This window comes from Piliocolobus tephrosceles, chromosome 15, assembly GCF_002776525.5.
Source record: "Piliocolobus tephrosceles isolate RC106 chromosome 15, ASM277652v3, whole genome shotgun sequence".
Classification (NCBI taxonomy): Eukaryota; Metazoa; Chordata; class Mammalia; order Primates; family Cercopithecidae; genus Piliocolobus; species Piliocolobus tephrosceles.
Genome location: NC_045448.1, coordinates 37347527 through 37360781, shown reverse-complemented (window position 1 = coordinate 37360781; position 13255 = coordinate 37347527). Strand labels below are relative to the sequence as shown.

The 13255-nt window shown below is 36.7% G+C and overlaps 1 protein-coding gene across 4 annotated transcripts in view; it reads left to right on the top strand.

The window, feature by feature from the left end:
* PRKD3 (protein kinase D3) overlaps positions 1–13255 on the top strand; it is a 78355-nt gene that overhangs the window by 4656 nt on the left and 60444 nt on the right. For 2 of the 4 annotated variants that reach the window (XM_023216331.2, XM_023216333.3), the window contains exon 2: positions 3496–4474. The exons of 1 other annotated variant lie outside the window; for it this stretch is intronic. In XM_023216331.2, coding sequence (XP_023072099.1) covers positions 4187–4474 — 288 coding nt within the window. In that variant the 5' untranslated portion in view covers positions 3496–4186. Of the gene's footprint in view, positions 1–2775; positions 2889–3495; positions 4475–13255 lie in introns of all 4 variants that reach the window. One more of the 4 variants, XM_023216332.2, reaches the window with a different exon arrangement.

The window sequence follows — 13255 nt, the reverse complement described above, 5'->3', positions numbered from 1 at the left end:
TTCTGGAAAATAGAGTTAAATCTCCTAGAGTTGTTGCAAGGATTTAATGAAGTGTCATATCTCACTTTATGTGTTTAGCATAAAGTAAAGGTTTAGTTGTTAATTCCTTCAACTAATTGCTATGAAAATTACTAAAACTTACTGAGCGCTTACTGTTAGCCAGGTGTTGTTACAGACAGTTTGTACCCCGTAGCTCAATCCTTGCAACCTGTGAGGTTAAGTAAGAAGTGCTGTCATCTTCCTTTTTCATCTACTCTCTGCAGTGATACTGAATAAAATCGATTCTCCTATTAACACTTATTCAAGTATTTGAAAACCACTTATTCTATTTGGTTTTGTTAAGCACATTTTTATCACATGACATTATTTTTACCTTCCCATGCATGATTTAAAAAAAAAAAAAAATCAATATGGCTCTGAAAATGTTGACCATAGATATAAACATAATAGTGATGTAGGCTAAGTAACAAGGAGTATACAGAAGGATGCTGATGTGTTCTCAGTGACCTAGGGTGTTAGCTTTGCATTAGCTCTTTTAGTCACCCATTAGCAGTTTGAATTAATCTTTTGCCTTGATAAACACCTCTCATATAAACTGCTTCCAAGGAAGAATTTCACCATTTCTGTATTGCACATTTTGGGGAAACTAAATGCAAAGCTTTACACTTAACTTTAAATTTCAGTTTATTTTTAGTTTATTTCTCCCAGATTTCTTCAACCTGAGGATTTTATAAGCATATTCTTTATGCCTTTATTATCTCATAAATATATAAGGCTGAGGACAGTGTTTCAAGGCAGTTCTATAAAGACTTTCCTCATCTAAGCTGACATAGAGCAACAAACTTAACTACACTAATGTCCAACCCACACTCCAGTAACATACTTACAAAGATAGCATGGACAATCATCTTGGATACTATTTTTGTCAGAATAAACTATCTTTTTTTTCTGGCTTTGCTAATTGTGTGGTCTTGGGCAAGTACTTTAATCTCTAAATCTCTGTTTTCTCAACCATGTAATGGGTTGCTGTGAGGGTTAAATGAGGTAATATGTATAAAGTGCTTAGAACAGTCTGACAGATAGTAAGAGCTTAATAAATGTAAGCTATTGGCCGGGCGCGGTGGCTCAAGCCTGTAATCCCAGCACTTTGGGAGGCCGAGGCGGGCGGATCACAAGGTCAGGAGATCGAGACCATCCTGGCTAACACAGTGAAACCCCGTCTCTACTAAAAAATACAAAAAACTAGCCGGGCGAGGTGGCGGGCGCGTGTAGTCCCAGCTACTCGGGAGACTGAGGCAGGAGAATGGCGTAAACCCGGGAGGTGGAGCTTGCAGTGAGCTGAGATCCGGCCACTGCACTCCAGCCCGGGCGGCAGAGCAAGACTCCGTCTCAAAAAATAAAAAAATAAAATAAAATAAAATAAATGTAAGCTATTATTTTTTTTTCCCAGCTAAGAAGCTTAATAGTCATTATTTTTCAAGATGTAAATGTGGTTGACTTCTAGTGATCGTTATATTCTTCTCCAGTTATTCACAAACCATTTGCTTCATTATTTTTTATATTTGTAATTTCTGAAATTTGCTTTCCTACTTCGCCAGCTACCAGAACTTGAAACCGCTCTACAAATCTCCAGGCCATGATTATATCTGTCTTTTTGAGCTCTTTCTCCAAGATTATAGGAGTCAGCTTTGTGATTACATTTGTGAATTGCTTTAGTAGTATGGAATGGATTGCATCTGGACCTAGAGACTCAAACTCACGTAAAGTTGTTATAGTCTTAGTCATTTGTCTCAGGTTTCAGTTCTCAGTGCCTTTCTGCCATTTTAGTTTAAAACTGTGGAGAAGATAAGCAAAATACAAATTGAGCAGTCTGTCTTTCTGTGTGATTTCTCAACCTTAGCAACATCATCTGAGCAGTGATTCTTAGTTCCTTGTTCTCTTTGAGATATAGTGTGTTACTGTGGAGACAGCACTGGGTAAGAAAGTATGAAACCTGGCTTCTAATTCCTTCTCCACCTATTTATTAATAGCCATGTACTGCTGGGCAAGTTGCATTATTGCCTTGTGCTTCAATTTTCTTGTCTACAAAAATGATTTTTACCCTGTCAACTTTCAAAGAGTTATGAGGTAAAGTATGTGAAACATTTATAAACTATCAAGTGTTGTACATTGTATGAGATAGAATAATAATTTACTTGAAAGTAGCTATAAAAGCTTTTGTCTTCAGTTTTTTTTTTTTTTTTTTTTTTTTTTTTTGAGACGGAGTCTCGATCTGTCGCCCAGGCTGGAGTGCAGTGGCGCGCTCTCGGCTCACTGCAGGCTCCGCCTCCCGGGTTCACGCCATTCTCCTGCCTCAGCCTCCCAAGTAGCTGGGACTACAGGCGCCCGCCATCTCGCCCGGCTAATTTTTGTATTTTTTAGTAGAGACGGGGCAGTTTTTTTTTTTTAAGTCTCAGTTTTTTCCTGAGCTTTCCCATTCCTAATACTATGGTTGTGTGCTTTTGTCCTTCTGTCATATTCGTCCTAATTTAACCCATTAACTACTCTGCAGAGAGTTACTCTGCAGCCACACTGGATGCTTTACTGTTTTTCTTCATTGAAATTATTTATGGGTATATAAATGGAACTGAGAAGGAGCCATCAATTATGAGCTGTTTCACGCCTAAGCCATGTGGGGGGTCATACCTTTTTTTTTTTTTAACCTTTTGACCTGTGCTTTCCTAAAAATTATGATACATATTTAACTATACCTACTCTTCTCTTTCTTACTGTTAGAAATGCTTTGTGGTCTACAGCCACACCACCCTAGATGTGCCTGATCTTGTCTGATCTTGTAAGCTAAGCATTGTTGGGCCTACTTAGGACCTGGATAGGAGAAATCTCTTATGGTGAGATCCCTTTCTCTTATGTTCCTGTGATAAGTATGTCAGCTTTCACACTTGTTGATCATTTAACTGTTCAATATATCCCCTCCTGCTTCCTTAGCCTTCTGAAAGGAATTTTTCAACAGAGGAAGTCAAGAGTCCTATTTTGGCAGAATTAGTATTTAAATATAAAAAAGAATACCCTTATATTAGGAAAGTATTGTACATCTTTTGTGTGGTGGGGTGGTATGTATTGTATGTCTATGAAAATGTCAGTTTTACTCTTTTTTGTCACTTCTGTTTTTGATATAACTCAGTCATGTAATTGTAAAATAAAAGTGTTTGGTCTTCATTGATTAAAAATAAAGTAGATTTTAAAAAATGTTTAATGTTTAAGTTTGAGGTATCAGTGTAGAATGCGAAGGATATTTTTTTGAGCCTCTCCCTGAAATTATACCTATAGTAAAAAAAAGTCTTTGCTAACTAGCTAAAAATTGCTACCCATTAGGATTTATTAGTGAATTATAAGCATATGACCAAAAATTGTCATTTAAAAAAGTTATATTCTTATTTTTAAATTAATGTCAAATGAATATAAAGTGTTAAAAACCTTTAAAAATTTTCATTCCAGGCTGACTGTATATGAGAAAGCATCAACTTTTCTCGATGGACTCATTCATCTAATGAAATATGCCTATACTATTTTAAAAAGCTTTGAACTTCATCATAGAAAAGTTCATACCCCCAGATGAAAATGAGGACATTTGAGAAGGTGATTTAAGGTGTGGACATTTGAGAAGGTGATTTAAGGTGTAGACATTTGAGAAGATGTCCTATCAAATTAGTAAACCAAAGGAAAATTACGGAATAGATTAATCCAAAACACTTACTGTTTTTTAAACGAAGAAGATTTCATCTTGACAGAAAAACTTTTATTCAATATGTATTTCCTGAAATTAAAGAGACAAGAACAGACTGAAAGGAAAATAGATTCGTAAATAAGCTACGTCAGCTCTATCCTGCTGAGGATAGCTCAGTGATGTTAAATCCTATACAGATCCCTGGTTGTCTTCCTACAGACAAGACCGTTTTTTGATGGGACTGATATTTAGAGAAATAGGACCTGCTGGGCATTCAACTCCTTGATAAACTTGTAAATATTGGCATGAGTGGCTTAAAAGAGGAAATAAAGAAGTTTTCAACTAAATCCAAAAGTGCAGTCATTTTCTTTACTGCTGTTATTTTAAAAACTTCATAACCATTGAAAAAGAATCGACAACTATAAGAATCGACAACTATTTTAAAAGATTAAAGAAAGGCAGATGTCTGCAAATAATTCCCCTCCATCAGCCCAGAAGTCTGTCTTACCTGCAGCTATTCCTGCTGTGCTTCCAACTGCTTCTCCGTGTTCAAGTCCTAAGACGGGACTCTCTGCCCGACTCTCTAATGGAAGTTTCAGTGCACCATCACTCACCAACTCCAGAGGCTCAGTGCATACAGTTTCATTTCTACTGCAAATTGGCCTCACACGGGAGAGTGTTACCATTGAAGCCCAGGAACTGTCTTTGTCAGCTGTCAAGGATCTTGTGTGCTCCATTGTTTATCAAAAGGTACTGTACATGCTGTTGTCAGTAGTAAATAATATTGTTACTGATGCTTTTCTATAAATTATACATGTACCAGTGAGTTAAGACATACTGATCCATGGATAGTTTATTCTGTGCATTTTTGGAAGAGTTCTAATGGCCTCTGAGGCTAAAGTCTGAAATTTCAGAGTCTAGCTAATTGGAACATATATCCCAGATTTAAAATACATTTATTTGGCTGGATGCAGTGGCTCACACCTGTAATCCCAGCACATTGGGAGGCTGAGGCAGGCAGATCACCTGAGGTCAGGAGTTCGAGACCAACCTGGCCACCATGTTGAAACCCCGTCTCTACTAAACCCGGTCTCTACAGGTGGTGGGAGGCACCTGTAATCCCAGCTACTCATGAGGCTGAGACAGGAGAATCGTGGAGAGTGGAGGTTGCAGTGAACTGAGATAGTGCCACTGCACTCCAGCCTGGCACGGCGACAGAGTGAGACTCTGTCTGAAAACATAAAATAAAATACATTTATTCTAGCTTTGAAGAATCACTCTTCTGTTTGTCTCTTCAGAGTAGGAAAATCGTATAGAGTCAAAGCGGCGTAAGAAATCTCATTTGTTTTCAGAGAAAACAAGAGGTAGAGGGCACAAGGCCCCCTGGGACACAGTAGCTAGCTGCTGAGTCCCATGTCCATACCTTGTTATCTCTAGGTACCGTGTGCTCTGGCCTCTCTCTTTTTTTTATCCATTTCCTTCTCTTTAGATCTGGATTATTTTTCAGGACGTTCAGAATCTTCCTAAACTGCCATTTAATATAGGACCATGCTCGCTCTCTGTCTTTTAAAAAATAGGTAAATTAATTTTGAATATACGACAAAATATTTGAAAATTCAGGGTGGTTTTATGTTGTTTCTCATTCATCCTCCTTCCCTGCACCATGCCATTTTCTTAAGGAACTTTAGCTAAATATCTTTAATAATCCCAATTTGATGGATGAGGTTAGTATGTTTTCTGTGTTATCAAAACAGTTCATATGGGTTGTATGAATTGGTTATATTTTATTTTTAGTAGATTTTACTGGATTTTCAAGCATGTTTCAGATTTGTTTCAAACAAATTGTAAACTTTCTATTTGCAAAAATCATCTCTCTGGGAATTGAGGCTCTTCATCTTACTGTTTTTGTTTCAATTCTTTATGCTTTATATAGTTTATCATTCATTATCTTCTGATGTAAAGTAATTACCAATCCAAAAATGTTATACAGTTTGTGAAAATGACCTGTGCTGCCTTTGTCTTAACAATGACTTATAAATGTGGCTTAAGTTATTCCTAAGTAAGAATAACTTTACTTCTGTAGACCTGTAGAACCTTGTATCCTTCCGTATCTTTGCTTTTAGTTTCCCTTTCATTATCCTTTAAAGAGTTTTTTTAAATACTTTTGCAACTAGATTGTAATTTTTTTATTTAAAGATAATATTTAAACTTAAATACATATTTGTAACTTAAATATAATGTTCCCTTTTTATTTGAAACCATAGAAACTCATAACCAGTGTTTTGATGAGTCTCTATGATGTAGTTTTCAATCTTTGGAAATTTCATTTACTGATTTTTTGCACAGTTTTTTAATTGAGAAAAATTGTATATATTTATTAAGTATAATATGTTATTTTGAAATATGTATATGTGGTGTAATGGCTAAATTGAGCTAATTGATTTACTTCTACAGAGGCTTACCAATTTTCTGCAGGATTATTCTAGAATCAGTGTTACTTCATTAATACAAATGTGAGGAGAGGGTCAGTGGGTGAAATTCTTGGAGAACAAGATTAAAAATCTTGATCTGTGAGCAACTAGCGTGACGTCAAGGAAATAGGATATAGCTTAAAAAGGATAATTCAGTGTAAACTTTATACAAATATAAAATAGTTACTGATTGTGGATATAGCAGCATAAAATCGATATAGTAAACTAAATTTTATTGTAGTAAAGTGAATTTTCCAATGACTCTTGCAGGGGGATCATTTTTCCTCAAGAGGAACTCTTCCCCATCCTCTCGTGTCTTCTAGTCTTGTTGAGTGCAGTTTTCTATAAATGTCAGTTGGGTCAATTAGTTGATAGTGTTCAAATCTTCTGTATCTTTATTGATTTCTTTCTACTTTCTCTTATCTTTTCTTGAGAAAGGACTGTTGAAATCTCCCAACTATAATTGTAGATATGTCTGTTTCTCCTTTCAGTTTTATCAGTTTTTTTCTTGGATTTTTTGAAACTTTTATTATTTGCAAACACATTTGGGACTTTTACAGCCTTTGATATATTGATCCCTTTTTCAGTATAATTTTTCAAGATCTTGTTCTGAAGCTTACAGATGCTCCTTGGCTTACAATGGGGTTATGTCCTGATAAACCCATGGCAAGTTGAAAATATTAAGTTGAAGGTGTATTCTGATTTATGATATTTTCAATCTGCTGTGAGTTTATCCCATTGTAAGTTGAGGAGCTCCCTGAACGTGTATCCCTTTTGCACCATTGTAAAGTCGAAAACTTGTATGTCAAATCATCTTAAGTGAGGGACTAATACTTGGTGTTAATCATTCTTTTCATAAAAAATTAGTATTTGCATTGTGGTATCTTTTCACATGCTTTACTTATGACCTCTCTGTTTTCCTATGTAAAGTAGGATTTTTGTAGCTTGTATGTATTAATAGTTGGGTATGCTTTTTAGATTCACTCTGTCAGCTTCTGCTTTTTAAGTGTTTAGACCATTTCTATTTGATACTGTTATCCATATAGAAAACATGTGTTTAAATAGATTGTTTGGCTGTTTTCTATTTGTCCCTTCTGTCTTTGGTCCTTTTCTGCCTTCTTTTGAGTTATGTTATATAATTCCATAGTACCTCCACTGCTGGTTAATTATACTCTTTACAGTGTTTTGTTTGTTTGTTTGTTTGTTTTTGTTTTTTTTCCGTCAATTCCTCCAATGCAGGGGTCAGGGGTCAGCAATCTATATCCATAGTCCAAATCTGGCCCACCACCTGTTGTCAATAGAGTTTTATTGGAACCCAAGGTGCTCAATCCTTTGTATCTTGTCTGGCTGCTTTCATTTTGCAGCAGCAGAGTTGAGTAGCTGTGACAGAGACCATATGGCCCACCAAGCCTAAAATACTACTGTTTGGCCTTCTGCAGAAAATATTTGCAAATCCCTGCTCTAGTTTATATAATATGCATCTTATCAGAGTATCTTCAAACAATATCATACGACTTTATAATGTAATATATATCTTAGAACAGTATATTTCTGTTTTCTTCCTGTCATTTTTATATTTTACTTCTACATGCAGTCAATTCTTGTTTTTCATAGTAGTTATATTCTGTAAAGTCACTGAGAACACCGAATTAGCTAATAGCGAACCATTGCTCCTAGTAGGACCTAGTGGAACCTTTGTTCCTAGTGGGAGGATAGGTTCCTGCAAGCCTCTGGTCACAACATTTTCATCAACCAGTAAATACATAACCTTGTTTTATGGGTTTCTGTTTGAAGACACTTCGTTTAATATATATAGTTGATTCATTAACATTGTACTCACAGCTAACAGCGGTATTACTCATACGTGAATGAAACTTACTGTCCCTGTAAGGGACATCATAAACTTTTTGCACTTGAGAACACTAGACAGTGCTTCAGCACTGTGCTTGGGAGCTGTTTTAAACAGAAGACTCACTAACAAAAGATGAAAAAAATGCAGAAAACATGGCACTAAATAGACTGTGAAAAGGACTCTTATTTACACTATAAGAACTGAAACAAGAAGGCAGAGCTAAAACAAGACTTTGACTTGAAGTATGTAGTATGATAGAAAAGCTGTATTTGCCTCTGAGCTGTGCCATGACAACATCTGAAATAATACATTGTTTTAAATTTTTTTCACTCCCAGCCTACTGAACCAAGCTCCTTGTCAAATATTTCCATGATTCAGTAATTTTTGTTGAAATACTAAGTTGGTTATAATCAAACGAACAAACTCATAACATATATTTTGACAAATGCAGGTTTTATTTCTGTGTTTGTGTCTATTTTTTCCAACAAAATCTTAATCCAGTCTGCTTTTGAACAGTCCACAAGATTTTCTGATTATCATTGAGCATTTTCTGGTTAGCTTTTTAAAAAATTATAGGCAAAAGGTTCAAAGCTTGTTTTGTCATATTTATGAAAACAAACAAACAAACAAACCTAGTTTTAAAAAATATTTTACCATAGGCCACATGTTACAAGGATCAGGATGTTTATAAACTGCATGCATGTGGTTGCAAGGTTATATGCATTTTAAATGTGGACTTGATTTGTAACAGTGATTTTCAACCCAAGCTGCACTAGAGAGTAACTAGGAGGTTAAACTGGTCCTTCCTAGACCAATTAAATCAGGTCCTTTGGGAGTAGAGCGTCTGTTTAAGAGTTATCTATGTGATTCTAATGAGAGCCACAGTCTAGAACCTCTAGTCTAATGGAAATTTAATAAGCCTAAGGACCAGATAAGTAACAATCTGAAGATAAATTTTTTTCAAATATTGAAATAGTATGTTTTGTCCCATGAGTGCCATCTCATTTTCCATATACTGAAAATATACTTTAAAAAAAATCTTATAATTAAAATTTCAGAGAGGTCTGTAGCTGATTATAGACTAATGCGATAATTGCAAATTCTAGATAGATTTTCATTCTCCCTGGTGGCAGTTTGCAGAAAGCTAAATAGTGTTATACATTTTCCTACACCTGGGTGCCATTATCTGTTATGGCTTTGCTTCAGTTGAACAAATATTTATGGTGCACTACTCCTCAGTCACAGTGCTAGGTAACTGTGGAAGCTCCCAAGATGAAACACAAATTCCCTGCCCCTGTGATTTATGCTCTAGAAAAGATGATGAGCAAATGTCAAATTGCCCTAATATAGGGTAGATGTAAGTCCTGAAATAAAGGTACAATATGATAAAATGACTCAGGCAGGAGAACTATCACCTTTTTGGAACTATGAAAGCATGTTTTCAATCCTACTTTTTGCTTGCCATCACCAACTGTAGTACTTCACCTGGAGAAATAAGCTTTTGCTGGTACAATTCCTTGCTACTACTTTGTGATAGCTTGTAGAAGGATAAAGCAAGATACCTTTAACATCCTCACTAGTCTGTGAGACAGCAGATACTAGTCTCTTTATGCACATACAGAGTCTGCTTTCTTTTGCATGGTCAAATGAAAAGAGTTTTGTGATTCTGCTTCCTAGTGGTGCTCTAAATTTTATTTGTGTTAGAACTAGTTATTCAAGAAATTCGTGATAATCTCTGCCCTCTTCACTCTGCAGCACTTAACTGGGCAGACATTCGTAGTTGCCAGCAATGAACAGGTGACAGAAATATGTGATTGCTTATGTAAGGTATTATTGCAAGATTACTTAAAAAATAATGCTGATGAATCTCTGATCTGTGGTCCAGATTCCTTTCCTAAGCTTCAGACATGCCATGTTCTATCTTTTAACTAGCCTTGAACACCCTTTCATTGCCACATTCTCTGCTTAGACCTCCAGCAATTTTTTTTCTGTATAGATGTTGGCATCCTATCCAACTATCCAACACATTGTATTTTAACATTCATAATGCTCATTGTAATTGTCCCTTTTCTTTTTTTTTTTTTTTTTTGAGACGGAGTCCCGCTTTGTCGCCCAGGCTGGAGTGTAGTGGCCGGATCTCAGCTCACTGCAAGCTCCGCCTCCCAGGTTTACGCCATTCTCCTGCCTCAGCCTCCTGAGCAGCTGGGACCACAGGCGCCCACCACCTCGCCTGGCCAGTTTTTTTTTTTTTTTTTTTTTTTTGTATTTTTTTAGTAGAGACGGGGTTTCACCGTGTTAGCCAGGATGGTCTCGATCTCCTGACCTCGCAATCCGCCCGTCTCAGCCTCCCAAAGTGCTGGGATTACAGGCTTGAGCCATGCGCCCAGCCAATTGTACCCTTTTCTTGACTGTATCCACTATAAAACTAAGCTTTGTGGTGCTAGATACCATGGCCACAGTAGGTGCTCAACGAATATTCTTTGGTTGAATAAATAAAGGAAGGAATTAATATGAAGCAGTATAGTGTTATAGTTAAAACCACGAGTTTTGGGATTAAACCAGAGTTCATTTCTACCACTTATTAGTTGTGTAATCTTGATTCCTTATCTGAAAAATGAGGTTAAAAATAGCACTCATCTCTCACCATTGTGTATGTATATTAAATAATGTTTCTAAAATGCTTAGCCCAATACTTAGCAAATAGTAATCACACAGTATTTGCTAACTTATCAATATTATTATGTATTAATCTGATCTTAGTGGTTTCCAAACTCAAAACAAAAGAAAACTTGAACTATTACACTTTGAGGTCCCTCTCTCTTGAAAATTTATTAGAATTAGCCAGTGGTGATCTAGAAATGACTGAAAACTGTTATCAACTAAGTTTATGTTAATTTTTGGATTTGTGCTTTATAGAATATACAGATATGTCAAAATTTTTTTTTCTACTCTGTAAAGACAGCTGATTCCTTCCTTGATCTGAATGGGCACTCACAGTTTTCTATGAGCTTTACTAATTCTCCTTTTATTGGTACAGAAAATTAGAGGTTAATGGTATATCAATTATGCGATTTATTTTATCTTCTGTTCTTGGGCTGCATGTGAAAACCTGTGATTTCTATATTAGAATATTTTGGTATAATCCTCAGGGCAAAATGTGCTGCCTTTTTTTTTTTTTTTTTTTTTTTTTTTTGAGTTGGAGTCTCGCTCTGTTGCCAGGCTGGAATGCAGTGGCGCGATCTCGGCTCACTGCAACCTCCAACTCCCTGGTTCAAGGGGTTCTCCTGCTTCAGCCTCCCAAGTAGCTGGGATTACAGGCATGCACCAACACGCCCAGCTAATTTTTGTGTTTTTAGTAGAGACAGGGTTTCACCATGTTGGCCAGGATGGTCTCGATCTCCTGACCTCATGGTCCGCCAGCCTTGGCCTCCCAAAGTGCTGGGATTACAGGTGTGCACCACGACGCTTGGCCAATACGCTTCTTTAGATTGATGGTGATTGCGTATGTGACTTAAGAATCTTATGATTTTGAGGTCAGCTGATTTAACTAGTCAGTTAATTACCATTGTTGAGCAGTGAGTAAGTAAGCATGCTTTTCTGTATTTCTGTGCCCTTAGGCTGTTATTTGAGATATTCCTGCATTGTATACACATGCCCAAGAATTAAACTGCTGGAAAGAGCCTATAGAGTCAACTCTAAAGGGATAGGAACAGTTAAATGAAATTGTATAAGATCTTTTGATATCACAAGAGGTACAGGAAAACTAACCAAGAGTACATAAATATCTCCATTAGGAAAAAATGATTTAAAATATTTAGCAATAATTATCTTAAGAAAGAGGTAAGTCCAAATATAAATAAAATTTAAATTTTTAGAAATTTTTTAAAAGACCTTGTAAAATGAATGTGTCTTATTATGTTCCTGAAAAAGGAAGACTGATAGTGTGTGATTTTTTTTTTTTTTTTTTTTTGAGACGGAGTCTTGCTCTGTCGCCCAGGCTGGATGGAGTGCAGTGGCCGGATCTCAGCTCACTGCAAGCTCCGCCTCCCTGGTTTACGCCATTCTCCTGCCTCAGCCTCCCGAGTAGCTGGGACTACAGGCGCCCGCCACCTCGCCCGGCTAGTTTTTTGTATTTTTAGTAGAGACGGGGTTTCACCGTGTTAGCCAGGATGGTCTCGATCTCCTGACCTCGTGATCCGCCCGTCTCGGCCTCCCAAAGTGCTGGGATTACAGGCTTGAGCCACCGCGCCCAGCCGATAGTGTGTGATTTTTATTTCTGCAATTAAATTTCTTTCCATTAAAGATTTTTATTGGTATTCTTTTTACTCTGACAATGTTACAGTTTATCTGGAGGGGAAATAGTCAAGAGCAATTAATTTAAAAATCTGAAAAATAAACCTACAATAACTGAAGTTATATACTATCTGAACAGAAGTAGATAAGCACAAGGTACTTTTAGGTATGCCAAAGGAGTCATGAGAAATTAAAAGGAATCATTTTTCAAAAAAAAAAGAAAAACGGAGCTTAGAAAACTAGTTTTAAGCAGTTGAAGGAACATTAACATAGCCCTTCACTTAATACCTGACACCAGCTGGGCGCAGTGGCTCATGCCTGTGATCCTAGCACTTTGGGAGGCTGAGGCGAGTGGATCACCTGAGGTCAGGAGTTCGAGACCAGCTGGCCAACATGGCAAAAGCCTGTCTCTACTAAAAATACAAAAATTAGCCAGGTGTGGTAGGAGGTGCCTATAATCCCAGCTACTCGGGAGGCTGAGGCAGGAGAATCTCTTGAACTCGGGGTGGGGAGGAAGAAGGTGGGCGTGGGTGGTGGCCAAGGTTGCAGTGAGCTGAGATTGCACCACTTCACTCCAGCCTGGGGGAAAGAGCAAAACTCCATCTCAAAAGAAAAATATGACACCAAGGTAAATTTCAGTGATTAAAGGTGAAATGTGGAAACTCAAAAGGAAATTTGTATATAATGGAATTGACTATCAAACCTCTGGACAGCAGGCAGCTCACTTTCAGATCAATAAAAGAAAACACGAAAAGATCAGTTTAGAGATTTTATTAAAAATTATAATATATATATATGTGAAAGTAAAAGCAACAAAATTGAGAAAATGTTACCGCAAGTATTATATAGGTTAATGTCTTCTTTCTACATAGAGCTCATGTATTGGTAAGAAAAATTGTGATCTCAACACTTGGT